This window comes from Leptidea sinapis, chromosome 10 (assembly GCF_905404315.1).
Source record: "Leptidea sinapis chromosome 10, ilLepSina1.1, whole genome shotgun sequence".
NCBI classification, from domain to species: Eukaryota; Metazoa; Arthropoda; class Insecta; order Lepidoptera; family Pieridae; genus Leptidea; species Leptidea sinapis.
Window position 1 is genome coordinate 10131431 of NC_066274.1, and position 21218 is coordinate 10152648.

At 38.4% G+C, this 21218-nt stretch overlaps 1 protein-coding gene across 1 annotated transcript in view; it reads left to right on the forward strand.

Moving 5' to 3' along the window:
• The first annotated feature begins 340 nt into the window (after positions 1–340).
• The window catches only part of LOC126966587 (inositol polyphosphate 5-phosphatase K-like), a 32058-nt gene continuing 11180 nt past the window's right edge, over positions 341–21218 (forward strand). The window contains exons 1-8 of the mRNA XM_050810733.1: positions 341–723; positions 799–918; positions 1006–1231; positions 2102–2277; positions 13330–13575; positions 15653–15806; positions 20490–20633; positions 20877–21072. Of these exons, the coding sequence (XP_050666690.1) occupies positions 710–723; positions 799–918; positions 1006–1231; positions 2102–2277; positions 13330–13575; positions 15653–15806; positions 20490–20633; positions 20877–21072 (1276 nt within the window). The 5' untranslated portion in view covers positions 341–709. The remainder of the gene's footprint in view (positions 724–798; positions 919–1005; positions 1232–2101; positions 2278–13329; positions 13576–15652; positions 15807–20489; positions 20634–20876; positions 21073–21218) is intronic.

Genomic DNA, 21218 nt, shown 5'->3' on the forward strand with positions numbered 1-21218 from the left:
TACGACTTACTACTTTTTTTTTGTTTTATTTCCATATAAATCGAATTATTATAACTATCTAAAACCGATAAATCTAAGTAATTTAATAATATCCAAATGCATTAGACGTTTAAAAAATTACAATATTATTCGTGATAGCACGAGAACGTGAAATGGAAACAAAATTTTTTGCACACTGTACTTAGTACAAACGACATAATAAATGAATTTATTAGCCAACTGTCATGTTGATTCGCCGGAGTTGTAGATAGGTACATATCATTACAACAAAGAGTATATTAATATATAGAGAACACTACAACTTGACAAGTAATATTGTTGGCACTTGGCAGAAGGTTGGTAGTGATGGTAGGCTATGGAGTTGAAAGTGTAAATATTTTCTTATTTTTGAGAAATCTTGAAATTTTTCTGGGCTTGAAATTGAATTCATACAGTGCTGTGATGTGTGATGAGTGATGTCTCACTTCAGCAATGAAATTTAGGACATTGATATTTATATATTCTTCAGTGTTTGAGTGATATTTCCAGTTATTCGAGTGCTTATCGTACTAGAATATGTTGTTGCATGTGAAATATTATTGAGAATCGTATGTAATAGTATATTTATATTTGTTTGTTATCACTGCTTATCTTATCACACCAGACCTATTCTTAAATCTTTGTGATATCAACATCCATCTGACTTTCAGTTCTTCAGTGTGATTTAAAAATGGATACATTGAAGTACGTATATATAGTGTTTATAATTAAATTATCTGTTTAATTGTGTGTATTATTAACGTATTTAACGTTTCACAGATTTTACTTCGTAACTTGGAATGTGGCAACTAGGTCACCTAACCAAGACCTTAATTCACTTCTGGATTTTCCATCTCAGTTTAATAAACAAAAGGTATTGCCTGACTTTTATGTTATTGGGTAAGTGTCAATAAGATTTTATTATTAGTTTTTTACATATAGGTTGTGTTTTACATATGGTTCATTTATTGTATCTTTCCATTTAAGGTTGCAAGAAGTAAAGTCTCAGCCACAGAATATGATAATGGATAGTTTGTTTACTGACCAGTGGACATCCATGTTTAATAAAATTCTGTGTAGGCAAGGCTTTATAATTGCTAAAAGTATCAGGCTCCAAGGAATCATTTTGTTAGTTTACACACAAATGAAACATATAACTCATCTGAGAGATATTGAGGCTCAGTATACCAAAACTGGCTTGGGAGGATTGTGGGTATGTTAAATTATATTAAATTACATAATATACATTACCAGTGGGAGGCTCCTTTGCTCAAGATGCCGGCTAGATTATGGGTACCACACAACAGCACCTATTTCTGTAGTGAAGCAGTAATGTGTAGGCATTATTGTGTTTCAGTTTGAAGGGTGCTGTAGCTAGTGAATTTAAAGTGGAAAAATGAGACTTAACATCATATGTCTGAAGGTGTAGATTGTGTAAATTATTGTGCCACTCAGAATTTTTGGTTTTTTCAAGAATCCTGAGTGGCACTGCATTGTAATGGGCAGGGTGTATAAATTACCATCAGCTGAACGTCCTGCTTGTCTCATCCCTTATTTTCATAAAAAAATATCAACTAACATGACACATCTATCCGTGGTTGGGTAAAGACAATAATTATTCCAAATGATATGATCTCATATCATTACATATCATCAAAGATCTACATTTACTTTATTCATGATTCTCTGTTTAATACTGTCTTTATCAGCTAAATAAGTCATCAAGCATTATCATTTATTTTGGAAAGTGATAATATTACATTCAAAATAGTTCCTACAAATATTGTTTACTTGATATCTTACACAGGCACTAGTTATGAAACGGTTTAATGTTGCAAATTACCATCTATATATTTTCAGTACATGATTTTTTGGATTTGTCTTAAATCCTTGGATTATTTTAACCTATACCAGTTTAAAAAAATCCAGTACTAGTTTGGTATGTTAAAGTTATGTGCACACTTTCACTTTAAACAGGGCAACATTTTTAAAGAAATCTAGTATTTTAGATGTTTCTTAGCATCAGCTAATCTACTCATCCATTTGCCCCTCTGATGTAAAATTAATCTTGTTGTTTTTTAAGGGTAACAAAGGTGCAGTGAGTGTGAGGTTTAATATATATGGTTGTTCCATCTGTCTTGTTAACTGTCATTTGACAGCCCACGAACACCTTCTTGCAGACAGAATAGCAGACTATAATACTATAATAAAGGACCACACATATCATATAAGTGAAACATCTAATATACTGTATCATGAGTAAGTGATATTTAATAATGTTTTGTTAGATTTAAAGTTGGTACTTTATGGGTCAAAATTCATTAATCCAATATCAATCAGGCCTATTGCAAAAAGTCTGTATTGTGTGCAAAATGTGTTTGGCAGATATTACACACACTCATTTTGTCGGCAGAACTGTAGGGATGTACACACAATGGAAGTACAGAGATTGCGGTGAAATATTTCGTTCTTGAGATATAAAAAAGAGGAAGAAATAGAGAATTTTGGATTCATCCTTTTCTTTCAGAATGATTATTAAAGGGACTATTTCATATTAAACATTTAGTTCTAAAACTATCATACAACATCGCACGACACGCCACAAGTTAGGATATCATCCCCACCATCTGGATGTGTGGCGGTCCTCCACAGTGCGGTTTTCAAGAAGCTTTCTCCCTCGTACTACAAAGCTGTGGAATGAGCTTCCTTGTGCGGTGTTTCGGGGACGATACGACATGGGTACCTTCAAAAAAAGCGCGTACACCTTCCTTAAAGGCCGGCAACGCTCTTGTGATTCCTCTGGTGTTGCAAGAGAATGTGGGCGGCGGTGATCACTTAACACCAGGTGACCCGTACGCTCGTTTGTCCTCCTATTCCATAAAAAAAAAAAAAAAAAAATATATCCAAATAAATTTGCACACTTCATCCTACAATTTCCTTTTTAAATTTCTGTCATGATACTCTGCCAAAGATGTATCTATCATACAGTGCTGGTCTGTTTTCTATTTCTTGAATCAACATTAAAACATTGATGTCTAGCGGCATGTTACACGTCAATCATGAGCAAGTGCAGACTACAGACTAAATTGAGCGTTGTCTACGTTAGCGCGTGTTAACCCGAACGTTATATTTTTTTTGGATGACTGTCAGTACTGCGAGGATATTTTGTGTGTCAGATTATTTGCGCGTCGCTTGCGGTACTACATAATATAATTCTATATGTTTTATTATCACAGACTAAAAAGTGCGTCACGGATAGTCTGTCGTCCGCGATAGGCCTAAGTGGGTAATTTCGAAATTTTGAAAAACGTTCTAATTCAAAATTCAAGTATATTATATTCTTAATTCAATTATATTATTATTCAAATATTTTATTCATGAAACGATTTATATATCACTTATTTTAAAATTATTTGGAATGGCCTCAGGTCGGAGAAGAACAGGCTCAAGAAACTATTCTGTAAATGATAAGTAATATTAAATTTTAATAATTAAAAATCATCTTTAAGACAAAAAGTAATTCTAAGTTTTATGTGTTCCAAATACCAAAAACATCTATGGAAAAAGTTGCATAGTAACTAAATACCCCAAATATATCAAGCAGATTTTAAGATAATTTACAAAATTACATACATGACAGAGTGGCATGAATCAGCCATCAATCATCTCTGATCGAATAAGCTCTTTTGGCTTGCATAGAGATGTGTGTGATGTGCATCTTATATTTCATAGCGAGTGTTCAGTGCTGTTGTTCTGGTTGATACCAGCAGCCAAATGCCACCACTGGGCATCACATCAAAATACGAAATAGCACCCACATCATTTCCGGCAACAATTTTGCGAGGAAATTCTTGCCTTGCACGGCTACTTTGTGGAATCAAATACCATCTGCAGTTTTCCCGAATGGTATGACTCAGGGACCTTTGAGCAAAACGAATACGCCTTATACCTTATAGGCCGACCTGAATATAAAATCAGTTTGGACGGTGTTTAGAGTCTAGTAATAAAATTACCTATCAGCAGATTCGGACAAGCTTAGGCATCGGTATTACCGATTCGGTATGATTAAAAAAGTACAAATTCCTCCATGAACATTTAGCGGATAGGAAGTTTGTGCCTGGTGGATACTACATAATTTGATGGAGGTCCAAAAACTCGTGTCGAATGGTGAAATGGCTAAAAGATTTACCACCGGAGGTGACTCAAATGATGTGTTCGACATACTTACGGGTGATGAAGGCTGGATTTACTGTTAGAAAGAAAGAAATAAATATTCACTTTGGTCAAAATGACCCTTACAAACGTCAGACTTTACCATCACTTCGGAAAAGTTGAGCTTTAATAAGAAGTGGCAAGAAACTCGTTGCCACTCTTTTATATCTATATTTACAGTATCAGCATTTTTCAGGTGAAGATTAATGACATGTGAAATGCTGAACGAAGTGTTTAAGATCTCTTTGTTTAACGCGGCCATGTCACTTTTAGTACCGTCTTAATAAGATTTCTATGGCTACGACAGTTGCAGTGATGCCATAGTTGATAGGAGAAAGTTATTAGTTTTTTACATCTAAGTACATCTTTAACAATTTCTTGTCAGGCTCTGATAACTGTGTGAAAGTTAGTAATTTTAATGAATTGGATGGGTTTTTATTTTGATCCCTATTAAGATTTAACATCTAATACTAGTTGTTCATGTCTATGTTTATTTTTTTTTTATCGTAGCAGTTTAGATTTAAATATATTAAAAAAAATATGATAAGTAACAACAGTTTGTTCTTTTCTTTATGTCATGAAAAAAAATAAGAGATTGAAAAGTATCTACTTTAGTGTTTCTATTATTTTAAAAATCGATATTATTTCCATCACATTGATGTTAAGGGGAAAGATAGATGACTAACTTAAGAAAAAATAATTTAATGATCTAATAAAGTGACAATTACTTATTTCAGATATCAGACAGTTTTATTATTTACGAAATTATAAACAGTAGTAAAAGTAGGGGTTTCAATATTGATAATCACTAGTTACGTGTTTATCATTTTGTAAGCTAATTATGTTGATATGATAGTATAGGTATAATGGTGTAGGTAACTATTATATGTAACGAGCAAAATATTTTTCAACACACTTGCTCGTAAAATGAGATATATTCCGTCGTTTTATAACTATATATAGGGCCATAAATCGAACTATAACACACGCGTGCATAATAATACATAATAAAATAATTATTCTTACAAAGTTAAGCTAGTACCTAACTGCAAATACTATGATATATAACAGAGCATTTTCAATTTAACCGAGTGATTTTTGAATTTATTATAAAGTATATGCATTATTATATTAAATAATAAATAAATGACGGTGCCAGGACCAAGACGCCTGGGAAGAGCTTTATTAACCTTTCCAGATAGATTATAAGTTTTTGTGTAAGTATATTCTACCTTTTATCTTTATATAATGTATTAGAATATTAAAACTTATTTGTTTCATAATATGTATACTGGGTAATTTTGCCTTTAATAAAAACTTATTATTTTTATTATTATATCACTTCAATTATAATTTTTAAGTAGGCTATATGTAATCAATCACCTTACATGTGGCGAAAAACTAGTGAAATTACTGGGCAAATAAGACTTGACATCTAATGTCTCAAGGTGACGAGCGCAGTTGTAGTGCCGCTCAGAATTGTTGGATTTTTCAATAATCTTGAGCGGCACTACATTGTAATGGGCAGTGCGTATCAATTACCATCAGATGGACGTCATGCTCGTCTCGACCCTTATTTTCATTAAAAAAGACATGTTTGTTTTTTCCTCGCAAGTGTATTGAAATAGTGCGTATGAAACTCGTGAGCAACTTACTGATTGACTGCACTCGGCTGATTGTCACCCTCGCCCACAGCACGGGCTGCAACCCACACCCTCGTGTATAATGCGCAACTTGATCACTTGAATCATTATACTATTAAACTGCTAATAAGTGTTATTAGGATAAACAAGCTTGTGGGCCACCTGATATTAAGTAGTCACTGTCTTTCAGTGGCGTAGTTTGCCTTGGCGGGGCCCCGTATATAAATTTGCTTGGGGGCCGTCATGAAGGGTAAAGATTTCATACAAAAGAAAAAAAATGTTTATAAATTAAAAGAAATTATTTATTCATCACAATTATCTGTCACTTTTTCCAAAACTTTTACATACAATTCAAAATTATATTTAGTTGCTCTCACTCGCACTCTCCATGCCTTTTTTTCCGCAAGCAGGAAAAACCGAAACGGAACCGCGACAAACGCCAAAGCAGATAATGGTCTTTCTTCTCTTTCATCCGCCTTGCTTTTCATACTTTTTCTCTGTCGTTCCATAGCTTTATTTTGCCTTCGTTCATTATGTGAACCAATCGTAATTCGAATATAATCGCAATAAGAAAAATTGTAAAATAAATATAATACTCATTTATTTTCGCGCGATTTAAAAACTTATAAATCCTTCACGGGTAGGTTCAAATTTAGTTTTTTTTTTATGGAATAGGAGGACAAACGAGCGTACGGGTCACCTGGTGTAAAGTGATCACCGCCGCCCACATTCTCTTGCAACACCAGAGGAATCACAAGAGCGTTGCCGGCCTTTAAGGAACGTGTACGTGCTTTTTTTTGAAGGTACCCATGTCGTATCGTCCCGGAAACACCGCACAAGGAAGCTCATTCCACAGCGTTGTAGTACGCGGAAGAAAGCTCCTTGAAAACCGCACTGTGGAGGACCGCCACACATCCAGATGGTGGGGATGATATCTTAACTTGTGGCGAGTCGTGCGAAGGTGGATTTCGGCGGCAGCAATCAGGTTAAACAGCTCTTCGGAACACTCCCCGTGATAAATGCGGTAGAAGACACAATGAAGCGACGTCTCTACGCAACGCCAAGTGATCCATCCGTTCGCAGAGCACTGGGTCCCCGACAATTCGAGCTGCTCTGCGTTGCACGCGGTCAAATGGATCGAGCTGATACTGGGGTGCGCCAGACCAGAGATGACTGCAATACTTCATGTGTGGCCGGACCGCTTTGTAGAGCACTAGAATGTGGGCCGGCTTGAAGTATTGCCGTGCTCTATTGATGACGCCCAGCGTCTTCGAAGCCAATTTGGCTTTGCCCTCCAGATGGCCACGAAATTGGCAATCGCTCGAGATTTCGACACCCAGTATTCCGATACTAGGCGAGGCTTTAAGGGAAGTGTTGTCGAAGAGCGGTGATACGACAAATTTTTAGTGGTAAACGCGCAAACTTGAGTCTTCTGGGGGTTAAATTGGACAAGGTTCAATTTACCCCATTCCGCGACCTTCTCAAGAGAGAGCTCGATAGAAGACATAAGTTGCGTAACATAACACATTATCTTAGCCTGAGATTCTTACCTACGTTGATTTTGTTCCTAAATTGTTCATCTCCTCTTTGTTTAGCTTATAGTCTAAGTTGTTCCTAAGTCGTCGTTATGGTGGACTTCAGCTTAAACTTAGCTCGCAATCAAAGCTATGTTTATAAATACTTCGACTTAACTCTCTAGATTAGTGATTGAGATCAATAGAGCGTACTTAAGACTTTGCTCAGACTTTACTTGCGTAAAACATAGCTGAGTGTGATAAAACGTGAAATTTATTTTTGCATTGGCTGCCTTAGCTTAAGCCCTTCATAATTTCAGCTGTCAAATGACTATAAAAACGAAATAAAATATTATGCCTAGCTTACACTCAGCTAAGTTATACGTAAGTAAAGTCTAACCCCCTTATTAATATAATAGTCTGCTAACTTAAAGCATTGCTAATTCGCACTCTGTTTTCTTCTATTGACATAAGTCATAATGAGAAAAAACACTGCTTAGCGGCTGTTTAAAGTTAGTGGACCATTATGAATAAGGGCGTTAGTACCTACACTTTATAGATCTCAGCCTAAGTGTTTTCAAAACATTGGATTAAACGAATTATTATTATATCCAAATCTTACACGCAATTCTAATAAATAATAAGTTCACTTCGAATTGACCTATAAATAAAATCAATATTTGTGTGCCCCTAAATACGTTGTTAAATCATTCATATTTTGTTTATATATTATTAGCACAGAATAATATTAATTTTAGATCGTACTCAGTTAATAGCTGCGTTGTGTTCATATTATCACATTCATAAGTTTACGCACACAACGATCTACTTGTACTTACTTATCGGGTGCTAACTCAGGGCTGACACGTGCGAATAAGACAGGAGACGTTATTTTCACACTATGTACTAAGATGTTTACTTGTGATGGTAAGGCCGTACCTTACTCGTACGATGAGAAAAGAAAGAATTTCCCACTTAGTTTGTCTAATTAGTCTCGTGTTTGAGAGGGAAAATATGTAGCTATCTTTTATCTTATATATTGTGGCAGTTGTGACAACGTCGAAAATAATTGAGGTTGACAGTTAACCACTATTCTTCAAATAGAAAGTGTAATAACGAGTAGCTTCTCACGCACACTAAAGTAATAAACTTGGCCTGTTTTCATCGGTCTTCCAGCAGCAAGAGGTTCTATATAGGTATATAAATTATCTATGATAAGATTTTATGACGATACGTCACTCGAACTGTTAGCTCAGTTGGAAGTGCACTCGCACGGAACGCGAGACGTCGTGGGTTCGAGTTCCGCATCGTTCACAAAATTTTGTTTTCTAATTTTATTTGTGTATTAATCCTAGAAGTGGGAGAGTCACGCTGCCGTCTTATGACGCACAATCGGGCCAGACTCGTCCGGGTTAATTACCACACTCGCACAGAATACCGGCGTGAAGTAGCGGCCTAGTGCCGCTATGTTTCGCATAGGTTAGTGTCGAGGACCGGAGGCCATCCCTTACCCCCACCCCTCCCCCCAACAAAATATGAGAGCGGTCCATAAAGAGATATTACCCCAGGAGGGTACCGGCTCTACCAGAGCCGGAGAATCCCTCCCCGAGCACTCTCGCTCGGGCTGCCCTTCGTATTCTGGGGTGGGCATAGAACCGCGCATGACCGAAGACAAACGAGGCAGAAACATCACGGCACCCCGCTCCACGCTCAACGTGGACTTTTGCAATATCAGGGGAATTCACTCCAATTTAAACGCCGTCCACCACCACCTTGAGACGGTGCAGCCGGCCTTCTGTTTCCTTACGGAGACGCAGATATCTCTCGACCTAGCGATACGTCATATTTAACGTACCCCGGGTACAAAATTTAGCACAATTTTTTGCCTCATGCCGGGGTATGTGTGTACGCTGGGGAGGATATCTGCTGTCGCCGTCTCGGCAATTTTGAGGGTAGGGACCTGTCTACTCTCTGGCTCCGCGTAGATTTAGAGGATCGCGTCCGTATCTATGCGTGTGTCTACAGGTCCCATAGTGGTAACGCAGAAACCGATCATCTCATGGGCTGCGTTCAAGCGGCAATTGACGACCTGCTTGCACAGATCCCCTCCGCTGAAATTGTAGTCTTGGGTGATTATGGCTTGGATCACGTACCACAGACTACGCAGGGCGATCTGTGCATAATTTTGCATTGGTGTATGGTCTGTCCCAATTGGTTTAGTCGCCAACGCGGCTCCCGGATATGGATAGCCACATGCCGTCCTTATTAGATCTTCTGCTGACTACACATCTACCAGGTCTGTGTCGACGCCCCTCTCGGAACGTCCGACCATTGCCTGGTCAGTAGTGTAGTGCCTATTCGACGCCAACGTCGCAGACCACCAGCGACCCGCCGCTTTTGGCACTACAAGTCAGCAGATTGAGATAGGATGCGTTCCTTTTTTGCATCCTACCCATGGGGCAAGGTTTGTTTCCCTTCGGATGATCCTAGTGCCTGCGCCGTTGCAGTAGCCGATGTGATACTGCAGGGCATGGATATTTTTATACCAAGCTCTGTAGTACCGATCGGTGGCAGATCACAACCCTGGTTCGATGCGTCAGTTAAAGCAGCATCTGACTGCAAAAAACAGGCGTATCGAACTTGGGTTGTGGCGCTGGGCACAAAGGATCCGAACTGCAAAGTTCTTAAGAGGAAATATAACCGTGCCTCCAGATTTTTTAAGCGGCAAATCGCCCGTGCGAAGTCTAAGCACGTCGTCAAAATCGGCGAGCAGCTTTCCAGTTACCCGACCGGAACACGCAAGTTCTGGTCGTTGTCGAAAGCTGCTCTTGGTAACTTCAACCAGCCGTCCATGCCGCCGTTGCACATGAGGAATGACACCCTGGCCCATACGGCAAAAGAGAAAGCCGAGCTCCTGTGCGCTCTTTTCGCCTCCAACTCGACACTTGACGACAAAGGAAAAACACCGTTGACCATGCCGCGGTGTCAGAGCTCTAACAGTTTTCTGTCTGAACTGAAGTACAGTTCAGACAGAAAACTGTTAGGCGAGCTCTGTTTTCGTTGGATGTCAGGAAGTCGAGCGGGCCGGATGGCATTTCTCCAATCGTGCTTAGAACGTGTGCCCCTGAGTTGACGCCGGTGCTAACGCGTTTATTCCGGCACTCTTATTCCAAAGGTGTAGTCCCTGACTCATGGAAGTCAGCCCTTGTCCATCCGATCCAAAAAAAAAGGAGACAGTTCGGATCCGGCGAACTACAGGCCTATTGCTATCACCTCCCTGCTCTCTAAAGTCATGGAGAGCATAATTAGCCGCCAGCTTTTTGTTTACCTAGAGGGTCACCAGTTGATTAACGACCGACAGTACGGCTTTCGCCATGGACGGTCGGCAGGTGATCTTCTGGTATACCTAACACATAGATGGGCGGCGGCTATTGAAAGCAAGGGGGAAGGCCTGGCAGTTATCCTGGATATAGCGAAGGCCTTTGATCGTGTATGGCACAAGGCGCTCTTCTCAAAACTTCCATCATTTGGGCTTCCCGAGAACTTGTGCAAGTGGACCTCCAGCTTCCTCACTGGGCGTAGCATACAGGTCGTTGTCGACGGATATTGCTCGAACCCGAAGCCCGTGAATGCTGGAGTGCCCCAAGGCTGTGTGCTATCTCCTACGCTGTTTCTTCTGCATATCAATGATATGTTGGACACCTCCAACATACATTGCTATGCGGACGACAGCACTGGTGATGCCGTATACACGGGCCATGCAGGTCTCTCTCGGGGAATAGAGCACGGCAATACTTCAAGCTGGCCCACATTCTAGCGCTCTACAAAGCGCAGGTCCGGCCACACATGGAGTATTGCTGTCATCTCTGGTCTGGCGCACCCCAGTATCTGCTCGATCCATTTGACCGCGTGCAACGTAGAGCAGCTCGAATTGTCGGGGACTCAGTGCTCTGTGAACGGCTGGATCTCTTGGCGTTGCGTAGAGACGTCGCTTCTAAGTGTGTCTTCTAACGCATTTATCACGGGGAGTGTTCCGAAGAGCTGTTAAACCTGATTCCTGCCGCTGAATTCCACCTTCGCACGACACGGCACAAGTTAGGATTTCATCCCCACCATCTGGATGTGTGGCGGTCCTCCACAGTGCGGTTTTCAAGGAGCTTTCTCCCTCGTACTACAAAGCTATGGAATGAGCTTCCTTGTGCGGTGTTTCCAGGACAATACGACATGGGTACCTTCAAAAAAAGCGCGTACACCTTCCTTAAAGGCCGGCAACGCTCTTGTGATTCCTCTGGTGTTGCAAGAGAATGTGGGCGGCGCTGATCACTTAACACCAGGTGACCCGGACGCTCGTTTGTCCTCCTATGTCATAAAAAAAAGAGGGTTATCACATTAAAAAATACCGACGAAATTGAGCACCTCCTCCTTTTTTTAAGTCGGTTAAAAACATAACAATATACTTATCTGATTATTACACCTATTTTTTTTTACTTAGAAATACCTATAAATTCGCAATACAACTAATCCAGTCATGACATTAATTACACCGCTATCCGTAGAGGTAGGTATCACACAATGACTTTAAAGTACAGATATCGCACCAGTTGTCTGCAGAGTTCAGAAATGTGATAGTGCTATGACCTATTTATAATTGATGACTATAATCATGAGTGTGGCGATAAATTTAAACAATGCTTCAAGTTAACCATTTTAACCAAATAATTTATAAATATCCGGACGACCGAGCCTTGCTCGGATTTTTAAGAATGTCCAAAACTTGAACAAAAAACTAGTAGGTCATTGGATTCGAGCCGGGGTCTTCTGCTTTCCGGATAAGCCAATGTCCCATCTGAGCTATTATTATAGTATTACGATAATTATAGTCTTGTAATACCCCGTTTACTATATTTTATGAAAATCGTTGGAGCCGCCGTTTCCGAGGTTCAGATTATAAATAATACAGATATAACATATAATAATCAGAATATATACAAGAATTGCTCGATTAAAGATATAAGATACTATATATAATATTGACACACTTTAACACATATTATCTTGCCACAAACTAGGCATATCCTGTACTATGGGTACAAGACAACGATATATTTAATACAATATTCTTACTTAAACATTCATAAATACATATAAACATCTATGACTGAGAAACAAACATCTATATTCATCATATAAATATTTACTCCTACCGGGATTGGAACCCGGGACCTCTAGCGCAGTAGGCAGGGTCACTAACCACTGGGCTACATAGGCATAATTTAATCTTAAATTTTACTTCTGCCTTTTTTGCGTATTCTGGATTGGAGATCTCAATTTCCGCACTGACCACCCGTCATCTATTTCCACTCGTTATATATGTTTTTTTTTAATTCTAGCTACGTTTTCTGGATTGGAGATCTCAATTTCCGCACTGACCACCCGTCATCTATTTCCGCTCGTTATATGATATTTTTTTTATAAATTCTAGCTACGTTTTCTGGATTGGAGATCTCAATTTCCGCACTGACCACCCGTCATCTATTTCCACTCGTTATATAATATTTTTTTTATAAATTCTAGCTACGTTGTCTGGATTGGAGATCTCAATTTCCGCACTGACCACCCGTCATCTATTTCCACTCGTTATATAATATTTTTTTTATAAATTCTAGCTACGTTTTCTGGATTGGAGATCTCAATTTCCGCACTGACCACCCGTCATCTATTTCCACTCGCTATATAATATTTTTTTTATAAATTCTAGCTACGTTTTCTGGATTGGAGATCTCAATTTCCGCACTGACCACCCGTCATCTATTTCCACTCGTCATATAATATTTTTTTTATAAATTCTAGCTACGTTTTCTGGATTGGAGATCTCAATTTCCGCACTGACCACCCGTCATCTATTTCCACTCGTCATATAATATTTTTTTTATAAATTCTAGCTACGTTTTCTGGATTGGAGATCTCAATTTCCGCACTGACCACCCGTCCGGCAAGAGTCCAACTTCTGAAGAAATTGTTGCAAAATTAGAGAAGATAGAAAAGGATAAATACACTTCGTTATTGAAACATGACCAACTGTTAGCTGTCATGGAGAGCGGAGAGGCATTCTCCGAGTTCTCGGAGGCTGAAATAAAATTTCCACCGACATACAAGTTCCTAATGAGCTCAGATAATTATGACTTGAAGTAAGTAATAATATTTTATTAATAACCGTAATTTTTCTCATATATTCAAAGTTCAAAGCAAATAAAAAATACGAACAAAGAAGAGGTTGTTAATCTTTATAAGATCTTTTTTGTTAGTTTTTTTGTGTGTGTCCATCACATTAATTGCTTTAACATTATGAAAATTATATTATATAAATGCTATACATTTATTATCGGGAAAAAATAAAGAGATGTTAGTATTTCCTTATAAGTAATTATATTGTTACATAGAGGCCTTTGTATCAATATAATTTATTTTTACACAACCCCTGCTTGACACTCTTAATTTTTTTTCTAAGTTAAAAGCTCTTGCATTGGCGACGGAAGCATCAACTCAAACAAAAATACAATAAACGCACAATATTAAATCATTTCTCAATATACTCCATGACAACATGACAACAACCTCCATTTTCACCAAGAATATCATATTTTTCACACGACAATGTTCTATGCGCAGATGATATATGCATAGAGAATTTGCTTAATTTAGCGCTTTCAAATATTTTCTTGCGCTGCGTTGATACGAATGTGATAGTGATTAGACTACGAACAAAATAATCAAATAATAGATTTATATACAAATTACATACTAAAGTAATGCTTATTTCTGAAGCCTTTTCTTTTTATTGACTCACAGAAGGTCTGAAATTCACCTCTGTTAATGGTATTCATCTCCATAAATGTGTAACACTCGCATTAATTAAAGAAAATACTACTATTAAAGTAGCCGTTATTGTGCGTTAAATAAATAAAGAGCTATATCTCAAGCACCTATAACAAAATTTTAGTACGAACGTACGTTACGCGTTGTCTCCGGAACATGTGTTCCTTCAAAAGGCGCGTACACCTTCCTAAAAGGCCTCTGGTCTTGCAAAGTGTGGGCGGTGGTGATCACTAAAAGCTTAACCTTTCCATAAAAAAAATGATAAGTATTTTTACCATACGTTGATATCCTGACTTCTGGGATTAATTACACAAATTTAATTTGTAAACAAAGCAGCAGTAGGTACTGCAACTGTAAAGTAGAACCTGTAGATGAAGCCATAACCTGAGAGTTGAACAAAACATATAAAGATCTATGAACGATTCGTTACTCGAACGGTTAGCACAGTGAAAGAGCGCTCGGACGGAACCCGAGAGGAGAGAGGGGTCCCGTTCATAAATCTTGTTTACAAATTCAATTTGTATAAAATTTGGAGTATTTTACAGTTTCTTTTAAATGCGAAGGTTGAATATAACTCAAGAAACATAATGTTTGCTTAAATGTCATTTGTTATCAATAGAACACCATGTTTAATGATCACACGAAATCACGAAACGGAAATGAAATATAATACAAATACACACACAATTGTTGGTAAATATTTATGAAGTTAAATATTTATGTGACCTTTGAGATGATTACAGTATAATTAATTGATGTGAGAATTTTACCTGTCCGAGTATCTGCTTATGTTAAACAGTGGATGACAACCTTTAACATCGTCAATTGCCTTGCTCTTCTGAATATAAACTTTTTATGGCGATTTTCGATAGTACTGATTAGGGATCAATTGATAATAAATAGGTCTCGTATTATGGGATCAACTGATGGTAGGGCTCATCAGATGATAGGGCTGAGATGGTGTCTATCTACAACAGTCTTTCTCAAAGTGGGCGATAACGCCCCCTTGTGGGCCTTAGAGACCTAGACGGGGGCGTTAAAGGAAAAATTGGTACTTTATAATTAACATTTGGAATAAGGGTGCTTGTGTGTGATTTTACGGATCTATGAAGAAAATACGATCTCAATGTACGTTTCTGTATGACAGCCTATTTGAAGAATTACGGACACGAGTTTAAAACGTATGAGTGCAGAGACGCCCCAATTAATTTATAATTCTGCCCGGTATGATGGTATAAAACTAGGAGTGTATAAAAAATTGGGGGCTGAAAAATAATTGATTTTCAAAAGAGGCGGCAAATGAATGTTTGATAATCGTTTTGATATTTATATGAGTCTCCAACTACTCCAAAAGTAAATACCAATTTTTCTGTTTAATAACAATTCCAGAAGGAAGCCATCTTGGACTGATAGGATATTGTACAAAGTTATTGAAAATAATTATGAAAACGTCAAGTTGAAGGCGGAACTGATATCGTACAACCATTTGCCACACTATTTAGTCAGTGATCACAAGCCGGTGATTGGGCAATTTAATATTAAGGTCAGTATACAGTAATTACTTGTAATAACAATAACTATTTGTTACTAGAATAATGCTTCTTAATTGCATAAATACATAATGAATAGGGTTGTAAGTTAATAAACTGTTGATTCTTTTAATAATGTTTAAATAATTATACAATGTTTTATTGGGAATTGGGTATTGTATAACATACATTGTAAACTAAAATAAAAATAATGAAGTATTTGAAATAAAATTAAAATTAAGCAAAGAAATACACAAAGTTAAAGGCATTTGAATTCTTGGAGTACCGATGTATTTAGTCCCTATCTCTCTGTCTTATCAAACATATTAAAATACTTGTAACTTTATTGTTATTTGATCGGTTGAATTAGTTTTTAAGCCTTTTATTCGTTATTAAATCTAGTTTAAAAAATGAATTAAAAAGTTACTGGACGTAGGCACACTGACGCCGTAACTCAGCACGTGTAGAATATTTTTAACACTTGTGTGTTAAATAAATACCGGACTTGGAGGTAAAAACAAATATGTACATAATTAATTAAATATCTCAAAATAAGACGACCAATTAACTGATTTGTGTACGCGGTCAAATGGTTTAAAATTGGGTGCAGAAGACCAGACATGAGAGCTATATTTCATATGTAGCCGAACCTGTGCCATGAGGAGGCTTGAATTATCTCCTTGCTCTGATGGTGACCCCCAGTTTGGCTTTGCCTTTTAGATGACCGCGAAAGTTGGAATTGTTCAAAATTAGGACACAGTATTTCGATACTAAGTGACACATTATGGGGAGTGTTGTCGAAGAGCGGTGATACGACAAGGTTATTTGAATTGAGTATTCTGGGGTTTATGTTGATTATATAATATATCGTATAAAATTCTCTAGTTCTATATATTTGTGTGCGAAATTGCATCCTCATTTATCCAAATTTGACTTATACGGTTATTAGCCAGTCCTACCAATTGCTTTAATTCGAGGTATTATTGTATTATTAGTACTTATATATACGAGGACTCATTGAGCACAAAATCAATAAATATATTAAGGCTTCTCTCAAAGAAGGCTTATTATGGTATAGTAGATTATATAGAGGATAATGATGCATGGTTCTTGTCTGGTTCTGCACAGGTTATCTAAAATTGTAAAATATCTTATTAAATAGGCTTAGTTATTATATGATTTAAAAGATGAGGTGGGAGTTTTATCAGTTCTTCTCCCCATGCCATAGTCCCTTTACGAACTGATGTAGCTTCATGACGTTTACCAAGTGTTGCTACAATATAGAGCAAGAGCCCGTGAACCCCAGACCTACGTTATTTTATAAAAGCTATAAGTTTGTTAGCGCATGCCCCCAACACCGGTAAGAACGATCGTCCATTATGTTACAGTGGTTTGCAGTTTGCGTTACAGTGGCTTTGGCAGGTAAACGGTACTGAAGGTGTGTAAAATACCGATCTAAATACATCAAATAATAAAGTGCGATTTTTGGGTATTACTTTCAGAATATTATTAAAAATCACGTTATTCATTGCCAGACAGTTAACATCGTGGAAACCCTTTGCGACACCCCCTATATGTTCATGAAATTTTAATTTTACTTACGTCATAGTATTAAAGCTGATTTTTATATATAATACTTGGGTAATAAGTAGATGCTGCTTCCTCATGAGCCAGACACTTTTGATAGTTCTGTCACTGTGTTCAGAGCATGCGCTGACAAACTTTCAGCTATAATATATTGTAAATTATAATATTATAAATTAACGTAGGTCTGGGATTCACGGGCTCTAAGACTAATATGTTAGTTATTGTCACTCCGATTGGTAAATAAATATTGTTCTATTTCTTTTGTTTTACTCCTAACTTGCATGATCATAATTAACTATTACACTAGGCACGACAGTATTTCTCACGCACGGTAGTGGCAGAGTCGCCGACAAAAATATCGAGAGCTTCGATACGCATGCGCAGAGCTTTTGTAGAACCTAGCACTGGTAACGGCATCGAGGGTTCAGACACCGTGCACGGTATTGCACCTAGCAGTAGCCTGGTGTGTGACGCTGAGACCGCTTCAGCTGCAGAACTTGACAGAGACGATGTAGATGGATTGACTTGTGATAAGGTTTGTAGATGTTTCTTATATCGTAATATGAAGCTTGCATGCGGTATGGTGGTTGTAATGCGGTATGGTTGTGGTGACAGCATGTTGTGGAACTTCCACAAGTAATAAATTCTGAGATAGTCAGTTCCATTGGACATAAAAAATATGTAGTAAATTATTATAAAGATTCTTTTGTTTTAAAGGCGAAAACATTGAATTAAAAATACTTTTTAATATAAATTGAAATAGATATTATCAACAATTAATTCTAATCTAAAGTGTGTTTACATATCAATCTTCATATACCTACCCATATGAAGATTTTTTACCATTTACTTTATTACTAAATGTCGTGTTTGTTTTCACTCATGTAAGTTATTATTTTTCACCACCACGCTCAGTCGCTCTCTCGCTTCTCTCAAAACTCCTTGTTCATACCAACGGGTATGTCAGCCTTACCTTCTCTACCACGTATACTTTTTCATTTTATACTAGTTAAAACTGTATCTGTTCGTATCCGGCAAATTACAGGCCTATTGCCATAACCTCCCTGCCCTCCAAAATCATGGAGAATATAATTAACCGCCAGCTCTTGGTATACATAGAAGGTCCCCAGTACAGCTTTCGCCATGGTCGGTCGGCAGGCGATCTTCTGGTATATCTAATACATAGATGGGCAGCGGCTGTCGAAAGCACGATCACACGAAGCAAGATCGTGTATGGCACAAGTTGTCCCTCTCAAAACTTCCACCATACTTGGGCTTCCCGAGAGCTTATGCAAGTGGACCTCCAGCTTCCTCACTAGGCGCAGCATACAGGTCGTTGTCGAAAACCTTCAATGAGCAATAACCATTGCTCGAACCCGAAACCCGTGAACATTCGAGTACCTCAACGCTGTGTGCTATCTCCCATGCTGTTTCTTCTTCATATCAATAATATGTTGGACAATTCCAGCATACATTGCTATGCAGACGACAGCACTGGTGATGCCGTATACACGGGCCATGCAGGTCTCTCTCAATCGTCGACCAGTGTCGGAAGAAACTTGTCTTCTATCGAGTTTAAAAAAACCCCATTTGACGTATCACCGCTCTTCGACAACACTTCCCTGAAAGCCTCGCCTAGTATCGGAATACTGGGTCTCGAAATCTCGAGGGATTGCCGATTCCGTTTCCATCTGGGGGCCCAAAGCCAAATTGGCTTCGAAGAAGCTGGGCGTCATTAATAGAGCACGGCAATACTTCAAGCCGGCCTACATTCTAGCGCTCTACAAAGTGCAGGTGCGGACACACAAGGAGTATTGCTGTCATCTTTGGTGCACCATAGTATCAGCTCGATCCATAGGACCGCGTGCAACTATTCGTGCAAGAGTAGCTCGAATTGTCGGGGACCCACGGCTCTGTGAACGGCTGGATCACTCGGCGTTGCGTAGAGGCTTCGCTTCATTATGTGTCTTGTACCGCATTTATCACGGGGAGTGTTCCGAAGAGCTGTTCTCACCGAATTGCTGCCGCCGAATTCCACCTTCGCACGACACGCCGCAATCAAGGATATCATCCCCACCATCCGAATGTGTGGCGGTCCTCCACAGTGCGGTTTTCAAAGAGCTACCTTCCACGTACTACAACGCTGTGGAATGAGCTTCCCTGTGCGGTGTTTCCGGGACGATACGACATGGGTACCTTCAAAAAAAGCGCGTACACCTTCCTTAAAGGCCGGCAACGCTCCTGTGATTCCTCTGGTGTTGCAAGAGAATGTGGGCGGCGGTGATCATCACTTAATACCAGGTGACCCGTACGCTCGTTTGTCCTCCTTATCCATAAAAATAATTTGCGGGGTCAGTGATTCCTCGACAAATTACAATGACGAGTGAAACACAATTATAATAAAAAAATTAAATGTGTATCTGTGTGTGTGTGTTTAATTCTTTCTAAGTAGGTTACAATAGACTTTCCGTGTCTGTATATGATAATTGCTTAAGATTTTATTATATCGCATATTTGGGTGCGGCGTCGTCCAAGACCATTGAGGTGTAGGGCAGCGTGTTATCTTAATATACTCCGAAGACTGAACAGTGGCTGGACCGTTAGAACTTTGCATTCTGAGTAAATAGCAATATTGTGATTCATCAAGAAATACTCATAAAATACTGTTAACAATCGCTAATAGCTGCTGGGGATTTATTTATTATATAAGATCTGCGTTCCTTTTGTCAGAAAGAGTTCGTTCTATATTTTTTATACAGATGACAAAAGAGCGTTATAGGTCACTGAGGATAAGTGATCACTGTCTCCAATATTCGCTTATAACACCAGAAGAATCATACGAATTATAAGGTAGTCATATTGCATTGAAGGACACATATCCATGATATCGAGTCTATGATAGCTGTGAAAACGTCCAAAAAACATTAAGTTCAGAGTTAACCTCTTTTTTAAGCAATACTAACATAAAGTGTCATACAAATCGTGAGTGTAAGACGTAGCTTGTCACGCAAACTAAAGTATTAAACCTGGCCTGTTTTTATCGGTTGTCTAACAGCAAGAAGCTCTATCTAGACGTATAAATTATCTTAGGTATATGTTTATTGTTACAGGTGTTTTCTAACTACACGGAGAAGACTGTAGAGTTCGCGCCGATATCTCGTATCTGGTACATCGGGGACGCTGACTTTAGAACGCAGTGCACCCTATCTCCAGATGTAGAGATCAATCCAAACGATTGGATTGGTATTTATGATGTATGTTAACTTACCTACTTAATCTTATATCTTCAATCGAGCAATTCTTGTATATATATAAATATATATTTAATGAAATTTAGTATACGGGGGCGAGAAATCTATCTAGATAGTTAGTTTAACCGCTTGGTGCGTTCTTCTATAGCACCGCGGGCACGGAGTGTTTGACATTCGTAGAGTAATCATGAAGAAAAGCTAATAGCAACGTCGATAATAATTATAAATCTAAAAATTTTTGTTTAGGCGAATTTCTACAATTTGGAGGACTACATAGCGTATGAGTATCTCGCTAAAGTGAGCCTGCCACAGTCTTCTACGGAGCCGGGCCAGGCCAGGACAATCACGTTGAGCTTCGCTGTGGGCAGCGGTGTGAGAACCCCGGGCTTCTATCGGTTCATATACTTCAGCCAACCGAATAATGACGTGCGCAGTGTTTTAGGTAAAAAAAAAAATTATTGATTTTTAAGAACATAACATTGACAGTCTGTTATTTTTTAACCTATGATATCCCTTACTTCTGGGAAGAATTAAATTGAATTTGTAACTTTATAAGGCGCAAATTCGGCCTCACATGGAGTACTGTTC